We start from the raw sequence: 12,935 nt of genomic DNA on the forward strand, positions 1-12,935 counted from the left end.
TACGAAACATGGATACCCCGTGGAACTACACAAAGTTGTCACCGACGATGGATACATTCTAACAATGTCTCGAATTCCCGCCCCGGGAAAACCTCCGCTGTTGATCGTGCATGGGCTCTTTGGATGCTCAGTGGATTCCGTTATTCAAGGACCAAACAAATCACTCGCACTAATGGCTTCTGATCTTGGGTTCGATGTTTGGATGGGGAACAATCGCGGTACAACGTTCTCCAAAGTTCATCAATCATTGGATATAAACTCTAAAGAATTTTGGCAATTCAGCTTCCACGAACTTGGTCTTTTCGATCTACCAGCTATGGTGGATTATATTCTAAACCGAACCCAAAGAAACCAACTTCAATTTATAGGTCATTCTCAGGGTGCGACTCAATTTCTAGTACTGAACAGCCTTCGTCCGGAATACAACGACAAATTTACCAGCGTCCATCTTTCTGCTCCGGTTGCGTTCATGCATCACTCGACCACTCCGGCCATATTTTTAGCGAATCGCTTGGATGAGCTAGAAGCGGCTGTCAATATGCTGGAAATCTTTGAAATTGCTGGCCGCGGTAAAAGTTCTTACATGGACATCATTGCATTTGGAGTCAAAACTGGATTCATTCCGACAGATTTAGTACTGCTCAATATGTGGTATTTCATTGGCTATCACAATTCCGTTAACAGAAGCATGGTTCCCGATCTAATGCAGTACAGTCCTGCCGGAGGTTCAGTGTTTTCGATACTTCACTACGCCCAGTTATACAACGCCAAAGCCTTCCAACAGTATGACTACAAACCGAAGGAAAACCAGCATCGGTACGGATGTCGAAATCCTCCAATTTATCCACTGCACAAGATTACCGCACCCGTGTCGCTATACTACAGTGCTGACGATAGTCTGAATCAACCGAAGGATGTGGATGAACTCGCTCGTCGGCTGCCGAATGTGGCTTTAAAATTTAGGATTCCGATTCCGAAGTGGAATCACTTGGACTTTTTGTACGATTTCGAAGCGTACCGCATCTATAGGATCGTGCTGTCAGGTTTGAAGAAAGATTGAGACCCCGCTGAAGAAAGAATAATTTATGCAGGTTTGAATAGTATTCAGACGGTCTTTCACCGTCACCGTCAAAACTAGTTGAATGCATTCTTATGGAGACATTCACATACAACTTTACCGTCCCGGCACGTGAGAACGTTCCGATAAAGAAAGTATTAAACTAATTTTGACGGAAACTCTGGTAACGGTGAAGGATACAGATGCAGTGTATGAATGGTACTTCGAATGAATTATATTACACAAAGTTGATGAACGAAAAATCGGGTTCAATAAAATGACACATATTGGGGTTTAATTTTAAATTATGAAGAAATTTTCCGATTAAAAATATATCTGGTTCTAGGAAAGTGTTATATCAGAAGCTTATTGGGCTATGTTATCATGCGAGTGCAACCGTGATTATCGTCACCTGGTTCATCCCCTTACTGCAATATGTATAATTTTTACACTATTGAATTAATAAGTTCCATCACAGATAACAGATATAGGCTCGAACAATATTTTTCAACATCTTGTATAAATTTTATATTTTCTATACGTTGGAAACGCTACTGCCACCTACTCGACTATATGCCGGAACGATAAAAAAAAATCTTCCGCTTGTTATAAAAATATTCCAACTACCAGAATTTGAATACTTCTAACACGCATTCCCGACAACTTTATTTCCATGTCATAATAAATCACACATAAATCACGCAAAAATTCGATCTGAATAAAGAAAACATAAAGCGCAAAACAAAAATCTAGCATGAAGTGAATGTAGCACCCAAAATAGTGTCTCGTGTGAAAGCAGTACCCAAATCGTCGTGGCACCCCATGTCGATCATGATGACATTTGCAAGTGTTTGCCACGCTGAATGAGTATCTTTTTCACACAGTTCATAAGTGAGTCTGTACATCTGTTTTCTGAATGATGACTGTTAACGAGAAAACTTAATAAAAACCTCAGATGACAATAAATGAATCAATATAAATTTGAAAAGACTGACAGAAAATATCAGAAAAAATATTTATAAAAACAAAAGAAAATTATGAACATAGAAAGAACATTTTTAGAAAATACATATAATAAGAAGCCAAAGCAACGCGAAAGAGAAATTACAGAGCAGTTAGAAAACTGAAAAGAAGACAAAAGAGGACGAAAACAAAAAAATCGGTAACAGAAAATACGATAAACAGACTACGTAAATGATAGAAAATAATGACATAACAACAGAAAAGGACGAAATAGTTGACAGTAGAGCGAAATCGGATTAATAAAAAAACGAAATTGGGGCCAGTCATAAAAAACAAAAATTAAATCGGAAAAGTATAAGATAGAAAATAGGACATCGAAATAAAATAGAAACAAGAAACTACGGCAAACGGAACAGGAAGAAGGCAAAGGAACAGACTCGAAACTGGAAATACAGAAGACATGACAGAAGGAAGGCAAAATGGAAAAAAGACAGAAAATGAAGAACACGAATAACAGATCGAATTGAATACGGAAAATATTTATGAAAAAGAAGGTAGAAAGATTAGTACATAGAAATAAAAGAAAGTAGAAAAGAGAAGAAACAAAAACTAGAAAAAATAGACTACGAGAAGTAGAATAATGTGCAACTAGCAGATCAATAAGAAAAAATTAAGTGAAGATAGACATGACAGCAGAAAAGAGAAAAGAAACTTCAAGAAAGTGGATTTAATAATTTAGAGACAGACAAGAAAAAAGCAGAAAATATAGAAGTACAGAAACAGGAAACGAAAAATACCGGGAATGTAAATAGAAAAATATAGAAGGCTGAAGGCGAAAAACAGATTAGATAGAAGACGAAAATAACGAAACACAGAAAAAATAAAAATTCGAATTGAAAAAGTTCGTAAATGCATCAGGTAGTATAAAGAGTGAATAGTTCAATCGAAAATATACGAAAATATTTTTTTAGTTTTACGTCTACTTGTGATCGTGGTTCTATACACGGAGTGGCTCGTAGTAGAAGTAATACACTCTATATCAGAATCACTTATAATACTACAACAGAAATTGACAGAGACCAAAAAAGAAAGTTACAGAAAAGACAGATAACCGAGATTAGAAAAAAATCAGAATTTAGAAAACACTGAATACATGAAAAATTAGAACAAGAAGGGAGAAAAGAAGAAAATACAGTCCAACGAGAAAACAAAACAAAAGAACAAGTGAGAGACATAGGGAAAAAACAGAAATCGAAATTAGATATTCAACAACAAAACATTCAAGACAGAAGGCAAAGACAAAACTGACGAGATAAAATATAAAACAACAGATATGAGTAGTAGATAGAAAGAGACAGAATAATGAAAATGGATAGTAAAACTGCAATAACAAAATGAATATGTAAAATAAAACTGAAAACTGTTGTTATATTGATGCGACAGAAATTAGAAGATCAAACCAAATGATAGAAGGCTAAAAGACAAACAGTATCAAAAACCAAATAATTGAAAGCAATAGAAGTCATCAAAAATTAAAACAGTTTATTCAAAGGGCAGAAACAACTGTCGATAGAAAGAACAGCAAATATAAAAACAAACAAAATGTACTAAAAAAATCAGAAATAAATGCGATAAGACGAAATCGAACAGACAAAATATGAGAATAGATACATGGATGAAAATGGAAAATCAAACAGAAATAACAGTAAATCTGAATTGCTACCCGTACGAGCCGGTGTTCCGCAGGGTTCGAGTGTAGCTCCAATCTTGTATAATATTTTCACTTCTGATCTTCCAAATCTACCCGTTGGTTGTCAGAAATCGCTATTCTGTGACGACACAAGTCTGTTGGCCACAGGTAGAAATCTAAGAGTGATCTGCAGTCGCCTACAAAGAAGCTTAAATATTTTCAGTGATTATCTGTCAAAATGGAAAATTAAACCAAATGCAGCAAAAACGCAATTAATTATCTTTCCTCACAAGCCAAGAGCTTCTTTTCTTAAACCAAACAATAATCACATTCTCAAATTGAATGGCTTGGAATTGACATGGTCTGATCAAGCTAAATACTTAGGTTTAACGTATGACAAAAAACTCACTTTCTAGGATCACATTGAAGGAATCCAGGCAAAGTGTAATAAATATATTAAATGTTTATATCCTCTTATAAACAGAAATTCTAAGCTCTGTCTAAAAAACAAATTGTTAATTTATAAACACATTTTCAGACCAGCCATGCTTTATGCGGTACCAATTTGGTCAAGCTGTTGTTCCACCAGGAAGAAAACGCTTCAAAGGATTCAGAATAAAATTCTGAAAATGATTTTGAAGCGTCCTCCCTGGTTTAGTACAAATGAGTTACACAGACTCACAAATATAGAACCATTAGATGTAATGTCACATAATATTATAAGCAAATTCCGACAAAAATCGATGCAATCTTCAATTGAATCGATTCGCTCTCTGTATTAGTTAGTAAGTTAGTATATAAGTTCCTTTTCCCCATTACACAATACAAGTAGGTTTAGAATTTTCCCTACACAAAAATCTCAGAATTGCGGAAGCAAATGATGTCTTCATGGTAATAACCAAATCATATATATATATATAACAGGGCTGAAAAGTCACCACTTGTGGCTGAACACCCAATTTAAATCTTAATAATTTAGTTTTAACTCATATTCCAATAAATAGTTATTTAAAAAAAAAAAAAAAAAACAGAAATAACAGATCGGCTGAAAAGTTCGTATCGTTTCTATGCGAGGGCGCCACTAGAATTAAATCCATACCATTTTCAGTTAGTACCAACCTTCAAAAGATACGTGTTGACAGACAGCTGTCTGATTATTAGTTTGTGAGATATTGCATTTTGAGTGAAGCTACTTTTGTTATTGTGAAAAAAATGGAAAAAAGGAATTTCGTGTGTTGATGAAACACTACTTTTTGATGAAAAAAAGTGCCGCCGATACCAAAAAATGGCTTGATGAGTGTTATCCAGACTCTGCACCGGGCGAAGCAACAATTCGAAAGTGGTTTGCAAAATTTCGTACTGGTCATATGAGCACCGAAGACGATGAACGCAGTGGACGTCCAAAAGAGGCTGTTACCGATGAAAACGTGAAAAAATCCACAAAATGATTTTCAATTACCGTAAAGTGAAGTTGATCGAGATAGCTGACACCCTAAAGATAATAAAGGAACGTGTTGGACATATTATTCACGAATATTTGGATATGAGAAAGCTTTGTGCAAAATGGGTGCCGCGTGAGCTCACAATCGATCAAAAACAACAACGAAAAACCATGCTGAAATTGAACGAATTGGGCTTCGATTTGCTCCCTGATCCACCGTATTCTCCAGATTTGGCCCCCAGTGACTTTTTCCTGTTCTCAGACCTCAAGAGAATGCTCGCTGGTGAAAAATTTAGAAGCAATGAAGAGGTAATCGCTGAAACTAAGGCCTATTTTGAGGCAAAGGACAAATCGTACTACAAAAATGGTATCGAAAAGTTGGTAGATCGCTATAATCTCTGTATCGCCGAATTTTGGCAAAAAATTGTGTGTTTCTTTTAAACGATACGAACTTTTCAGCCGAACTGTTAACAACTAGGGAATATAAAAGACAGAACAAATACTAACAAGCTGGAAGTAAGAAACGACTGAAATTAGTAGATTATAAGGATAGCAGGAAAAATTTCCAGAGAGAAAAGACAGGCGAAAATGACAAAAATAAGATAAAAACAAAAGATTAAAAGCAATGGCCGACGAAAAAGAATACAGTTATTAGAATAGGAAAAAACAAGGGAATAAGATACAAAAGAAGAACAGAAACAGGATAAATCTACAATCGAAAATATACAGGAATGAGTAATAGATACGAAAGATTGAAAAATGAAAATGACAAAACAGAAACAGTAAAAATGAAAATGGAAAATAAGTGAAATAAAATAATAAAAAATGGAATGTTGGAAAGATTGAGAATAGAAACGACAGAAATGAACAAAAACTAAAAGACAGGTAATAAAAATGGTAAAAAATAACTGTCGATGGAATGGGTGGATAACATAAAAAAGAAAAACAAACAAAGAAAAAACAGAATACACAAATAGGTATAAACAACAGAAAAAATCCGAATAGACAGAGTATGAGTAATAGATTAAAAAAGACAGAATGATGAAAATGGTTAGTAAAATTACAGTAACAAAATGAATATGTGAAAAAAGAAAGAGAAGTTGAATACGGAAAAGATGGAAAAAGAAACAACAGATATTAGATGATAGAAGGCAAAATAACAAAAAGTACCACAAAACAAAATATTGAAAGCAATAGAAGACATCAAACAAGAAAATAATTCATTCAAAGCGCAGAAACAACTGTTGATAGAAAGAACAGAAAATATAAAAACATATATAAATTTAAAAAAATAAGACGAAAAGCAAATAGAAAAAATATGAGAACAGAAAAATAGATACAAGAATGAAAATAGAAAATTAAACAGAAATAACAAACAGGGAATAGCAAAGACAGAACAAATACTGAAAAGATAGAAGAAGGAAAGGACTGAAATTAGAGTTCAAGAGAAAAAAGACAAAGGCAAAAAATGACAAAAAGAAGATAAAAACAAAAGATCAAAAGCAACGACAGACAAAAAAGAAGAAATACAATAGACAGAGACAACCGGCGAAAGAAAAGATATACAGGAAAAAAACAGAGCAGGGTAAAACTGCAGTCGAAAGGCGAACATACAAAAATGAGTAACAAATACAAAAGATCGAAAAAAGAAAATGGAAAATAAAAAAGGAACGTCGAAAGGTGTAATATTGCAAAAATTGAGAATTGGAACGTCAGAAATGAGAAAAAAAAATGAAAAGACAGTTAATACAAATGGTAAAAAACAACTGTCGATGGAAAGGGCGAATAGCAAAAAAAGAAGAAAAACAAAAAAACCAGATGCAGAAATTGGTATTAACAACAGAAAAATCCAAATAGATTAATAATGAGTAATAGATGAAAAACAGAAAAATGAAAATGTACAGTAAAACAACAATAACAAAATGAAAATGTCAAATAAATCTAACAAGGAAGAGAGGTTGAATACGGAAAAGAAGGAAAATGGAAACGACAGAAATTAGAAGATCAAAATGATAGAGGGCATAAATGATAAAAAGTAGCAAAAATCAAATAATTGAAACAATATAAGCGATCAAAAACAGAAAGCAGCTCAGTCAAAGGGAAGAAACAAATGTCGATAGAAATAACGGAAAATATAAAAATATATAAAAAATACGAAAAACAGAGCTCAGAAATAGATAAAAATGGAGAAGAAAGCCGAATAGACAAAATATGAGTAACAGAAAACTAGATACAAGAAAGAAAACGAAAAATATAACAGAAATGTCAAATACGGGACAGAACAAATACGGGAAAAAAGTAAACAGTCTCAATTTAGAAGATCAAAAAGGTAGAAAGCCTATGACACAGTAGAAAAAATTCAAATGAAAAAATAAAAAACACAACCAATAAAAGCTCTCATCTCACAAATTGATAATTTCATGTTTATAAACACATAAATATTAAAGCCATACTATTCGGATCTAGCAAATTGTGTTTTCAACAGGAAACTGCTGTCGCGCTAACTAACCGAACCAAACAAATGGAGCCAATAAAACAAATGTGTCCATACCATATCAACTAACCAAATCAAATTCCTATCAGTGTAACTAGGCGTAACTTCATCGTGATACTATAAAACTATGCCTGAACGGGTTCCGCTTGCATAGCCAATCAAACATGGTTAATAAACTAAGCTCAATTTTGGTTCTCGCATACGTTCTAGCGGTCAGAGCGGAAATCGCGGATATGAATAAGTTTCTGGTAATGTTAAGCAAAATCTGACAAGCATTTCCAAAATAATTAATTGTTTCATTGTAGAAGAGTACTGTTGAGCAGCACCATTATCCGGCAGAATTGCATCCGGTTGAAACCAGCGATGGTTACCGACTGACCATGGTTCGAATTCCTGCTCCTGGAAAACCTGTTCTCTTCCTGATGCATTCATTTCTCAGTTCGTCCGCAGAATATACCGTGTTGGGAACGAATGTTTCTCTTGCTTTCCAAGCATTCGATGAAGGATTCGATGTTTGGCTCGCCAATTCGCGAGGAAATATGTTTTCGCGGGCTCATCGTACCCTAGATCCGTCGGAACAAGACTTTTGGCGTTTTAGCTTCCACGAAGTGGGGATCTACGATCTACCAGCTATGATTGATTACGCATTGAATGCTACCGGAAAGAATAAGCTCCACTTCGTGGGACACTCGCAGGGTGCAGTGAGTTTTTTGGTGATGGCTTCGACAGTTCCTAAATATAATGCAAAAATCGCCAGTGCTCATTTAAATGCGCCGGTTGCATTTTGGTCAAGAAATGCGATCCCGTACAACGTTCTAGATTCGGAAGTAATCCCTGCAATTGAACTGATGGAGGAGGTTGGCTTCCTAGAGGTGGGCGGTCGGACTCAAACCAATGTGGTGGATTATGTGCGAGGTGCTCTTAGGAAAGGTTACATTGGAGAAGAACTTCTGCTGATGGGAGTTTGGATGCTATTCGGGGAGGATCAAGATGGTTTGGACCGCTCCAAAATGGATGCAATTTTGGAAATTTTTCCAGCTGGTGGCTCAATCCGACAAGTGATTCACTTCACGCAGACGTACAGAGCGAAACGATTCTGTCAGTATGATTTCGGTGAGAAGCAGAATCTGGCCCAATATGGAAGTCCAAACCCACCGGATTATGCACTGGAGAACATCGGAGCACCCGTGGCTTTGTATTACGGACTGAATGACCCGATGGTGGTGGAAGAGGATCTGAACGAATTGGTGGCCAAATTGCCGAACATGATTTTGAAATACCTTCACCCGAATCCAAAATGGAACCATATCGATTTCAGTTTTGGACAAAATGGGTATGGCGTTCATCAAAAGGTTTTAAGTTTGGCTAAAAAGTACGAGTAATAAGACGTAAAAACTAAAGTAGAAGTAGAAAGCTTAATAAACTTACTTGTACTAAGATGTATGCAAGAAAATCATAGTTGGAGTTTTGAAATGTTTACCTGTAAAGATGAGAAGAGAAAATCAATTGTTAGTGAGAATTTTTAAAACTCAGTTTTTGGTTTAATATTCTAATTGTTTTCTAAAATGGTATGATAATGTGAAATGTTGGGAGTAGTTTTTAAATCGAAATTTCATTAAACTATTTAAAGTAACTTGCCGAATCCACTTTCCAAATACTTCACCAAGTTTCGTCTAAGCTATCCCGCCCACCTCACTGTTGCATTCACAACTGACTTCAATCAACACCTACTTAAATAGTGCAATTAGAGCCGCTCTGCAAATTATCCAATCAAACGTACACCACCTAGTTTCTCGTGGGCCATGCGGCGAAGAACCCAAACCGCGGGGTCGGCAAGTAACGGAAAATAGGAACAATTACCGCTATAGCACATTTGGCGGTCGTCTCCGGCCGGTCGTACAATTTCCAGTTAGCAGCTCTCTGAAGTTCGTTTTCTAATGGCGAATGCCACGCGGAGATGGGGGTTCGTGTAATGGCCGGCTGATCCAACACGAACTCGATCTCCTTAGAGCAACTGTAGCGGAATGGATGGGAAACCTTGGTCGGTATGGTCACTGCCAACATCAAGAACAACCGCGCCGGTATTTTAAAAGGGAACAGAGAAGCGCTGCAGCCTCAACCGTGAAGATCAAGTGGCAATCTCCGGCGGCCGAGCGCCGCCTGCGGGGAAGTGTATCATTTATCTGGTCAGCAGTTGAGGTCTCCCGTAAAAGGCCTCTCGTAGAAATGCATGCTTCGGTGTGACTCTCAAATGTCAAATACCTTGAAAACCCCCGTTGGGCTGCCCTTTCAATACCTAGCCTAAACCCTTTTCGGAATAACCTTGTCAACGAAAGAAGAAAAAAAAAACGAGCAAACAACATCGTTATGAGGTGATGTGCACGCCATTTCGTCATCTCAACAATTGCAACAGAACGGTAAAGGCTTATTCCCTATCGACATCGCTGGTGATCGACAGGTAAACGATTTTTTGCGACTTCGGTAAAACAAGTGCGCTCCCGTTCTGCATTGCTTCCTTCCTCGCGCAAGCACGGATTAACAACCTTGACATTTCCTGCCGGATTCGCTGCTTATTATGCTGCCTGGCATTACCAGTCGAGCGCAACTACATTGTGTCAAGTTTCACACTCTTCGCGCGACCAGGCGCTTTGTGTTGGAGTGGATTTTCGGTAGTGGAGCTCACGGGGCTTTAAAAATGATCATAAATAAATCCTTTTAAAAGTAAATTACATCATTCTTCAATGTTCATTATTGTTGCGACAGGCATGACGACAGGATTTTTTCGAGATAAAAATACCAATATTGATTTTTAAATACTAGTATAAATCAGTACCATATAGTACGTTGCAAGATTCATATGAATGCAAAAATCGGATAAGAGTTTGAAAAACCAGTTTAGGTTTTTTCGATTGAAAAAATCGAAAAAAACTTGTGTGCAAAAAAACAGACGCATATTTAGCAATAATGTAAGAACTAGGGCGGTGAAACATGTTAAGCTCAAGTGGGTTATTTTTCGTACAGGGGGAACAACCCACTATTTTGAAGTTTTCGAAACTTCTAATGGATATGATATTTATCTTTTGAAAGTGTTAGGTCGATTTTTTATAATATTTCGGTATTTTGTTTTGAAACAAGATTGCGCATTTGGAGGTTAAATACGACATACAACTACTGTGGGATTGTTCGATCTGCTGACGTAGGACTACCCAGTTAGTTCCAAATCATTTCATTGAATACGAAAAAGAATCAATTTTCGATAGCAACGTGTCTCGCACAAAACGAACGGCGCATAAAACAAATGCATGAACAGTCCAGCCACATATGTGCAGAACACGTCGTTCAAAAAGTCCCGGAGCTGACCAGAGATGACGTTTGTAATGTCAAACTAACCTCCTTTTCCGAAAGTACCAACCTTCAGATGATATGTGTCAATTTTCACGTCAATCGGTGCGACATCAACTGTTGCTACCGACATATGAATGACGTTACTTGTTCTTTGATGAAACAATGAAAATAACGAATTCCGTGTATTGATAATACATTGTTTTTTAACACTCCTAATACCAAGCCTAAAAAAGTTACGCGAAGCACCAAGCCTCAAAAAAAGTTGGAACGGTAACTTAGAGCTATCATAGCTCAGTTGTTACTTGACCAATTTCGATAAATTTTTCACCCTCGAATTTTGTGAAGTTTGTAGATTATTTTAAGTATATCGTTATTGGCAATCTTTTAGGAAAAACTAATGAAAATCGGATTTTTCCCGTTCCAAGTTTTTTTTTCGAGCTCAAAACGTGCCCTATCTGCATTCATGCGGCACCTGCATCGCGAATCGGATATTGAGAACTTCAACTTTACCGAGTCATAATTTTGTTGTTAGTCAACCGATCTTCAAAATTTGTTCACCATTGGAAAGGTAATACTTCCAGAAATAAAATGCACTGAAAAAATCAAAAAATAGGGTTATCTACCCAAAGTTATAATGAAAAATGTAGATAGATGACCTAAGAAAAGATGAGACTTTTTACTATGATCGTAAATATCTCGAAATTCAAAGCGATGACCTATATATTTTTATACATCATTCGATTGCTAGTGATACCAGCTACAATTTTTGCTCAATTACCATTCCTACACAATCAAAAGAAAACATTGAGAAATCGATGAATTTATAAATATATATGAATTTTTCATTTTTTTTCACATGTTTGTATATAACTCGAAAATTAAAGCGATGACATGTACATTTTTTTGATTCAAAATATTGAAATCATTACCAGAAACAATGTATTGATGATCAAAATTATATATCCGTTCAAAGAATCTCAAGAAATTTGGTACAAATACAGAGAATTTGTGTTATTGGGAAAATTTTGCCAAACAACATGAAATCAAAACTTTTAAATTTTATGACATATATTTTTTTATTATTTTAGTTGGAAATTTATTAGAAACCAAATTTACAAAAGAAAACTGAAACTTGGATTTCACTGAAAATTTTAAAATTTTTAGGAAATAACCTAAAACTCTTAAAATATTTTTGTATTGGACAAACGATCTAAACAATTTTTATGCACAACACAAACGCATTTGATAACTACTAAAATTCTGGTTTTGTTGTAGGTTTGCCGTAGAATCTCAAAAAATAGATGAAAGATCGGAAATTTTAAAATTTCCGAGTTTAATTGCATTGCACAGTGGTCCGGATCCACAATTTAGGGGGACAAAAACATTTGTGGCTTAACCTTATACTTTAGAGCTATGATGTCTTCAAAACAAATGATCAGTGAAGATAAACCATATGTCGATGTACATGGTATTAGGGTGGCTCTTATTATTAAGGTGATCCAAAACTTATTTTCCGGATATATTGAGATAGAGGACTGCATTTTTCGGCAAAACTGTAGATAAACTTATATCGAGCAGCTTTGCTGAGGACATCATAGTAGTATCTGCAACGTTTTTAGTGTTACAGCTATTTTTGAAGAGCAACTTAGGGTGTTCCTCACAAAATCAGATATTTTGCTCTAGCATTCATATTTTTCGCTTTTCGTATAAGTATCTTCGAACATCTTTTAGAGTTTGTTAAAACCAATTGTTTAATGACTGGCGTGTTCAGGTAGCGTTTTCTGAACCGAAGTTATGAGCAAAACTAGTTCAAAAACAGGTTATTTTTAAACTGCTATATCTAACATTGAGGAAAACGAAAAAAATCCGTTTCTTGTATTTGACAAAAAATATTTTCGAGCATGTTTACAAAAAATGGCGGAGGAGATATTTTTTAAATTTTTTT

The 12,935-nt window shown here is 35.6% G+C and overlaps 2 protein-coding genes across 2 annotated transcripts in view; one reads left to right on the top strand and one right to left on the bottom strand.

Moving 5' to 3' along the window:
- Positions 1 to 12,935, bottom strand: part of LOC131429552 (mucin-2) — a 492,050-nt gene that overhangs the window by 306,435 nt on the left and 172,680 nt on the right. The window lies entirely within an intron of this gene.
- LOC131429551 (lipase 3-like) lies at positions 7,810 to 9,027 on the top strand. Its single transcript, XM_058593747.1, has 2 exons — positions 7,810 to 7,893; positions 7,951 to 9,027. The coding sequence occupies exons 1-2, from the start codon at positions 7,810 to 7,812 to the stop codon at positions 9,025 to 9,027; spliced, it is 1,161 nt and encodes a 386-aa protein (XP_058449730.1).

This window comes from Malaya genurostris, chromosome 2 (genome assembly GCF_030247185.1).
Source record: "Malaya genurostris strain Urasoe2022 chromosome 2, Malgen_1.1, whole genome shotgun sequence".
NCBI lineage: Eukaryota > Metazoa > Arthropoda > Insecta > Diptera > Culicidae > Malaya > Malaya genurostris.

What these genes read in the sequence shown, in the direction of transcription:
- LOC131429551 (XM_058593747.1), top strand. Translation starts at nt 7,810, where the DNA reads ATGGTTAATAAACTAAGCTCAATTTTGGTTCTCGCATACGTTCTAGCG. An exon ending in CGGATATGAATAAGTTTCTG is followed by an intron (nt 7,894 to 7,950) that starts GTAATGTTAAGC and finishes GTTTCATTGTAG; the next exon opens with AAGAGTACTGTTGAGCAGCA.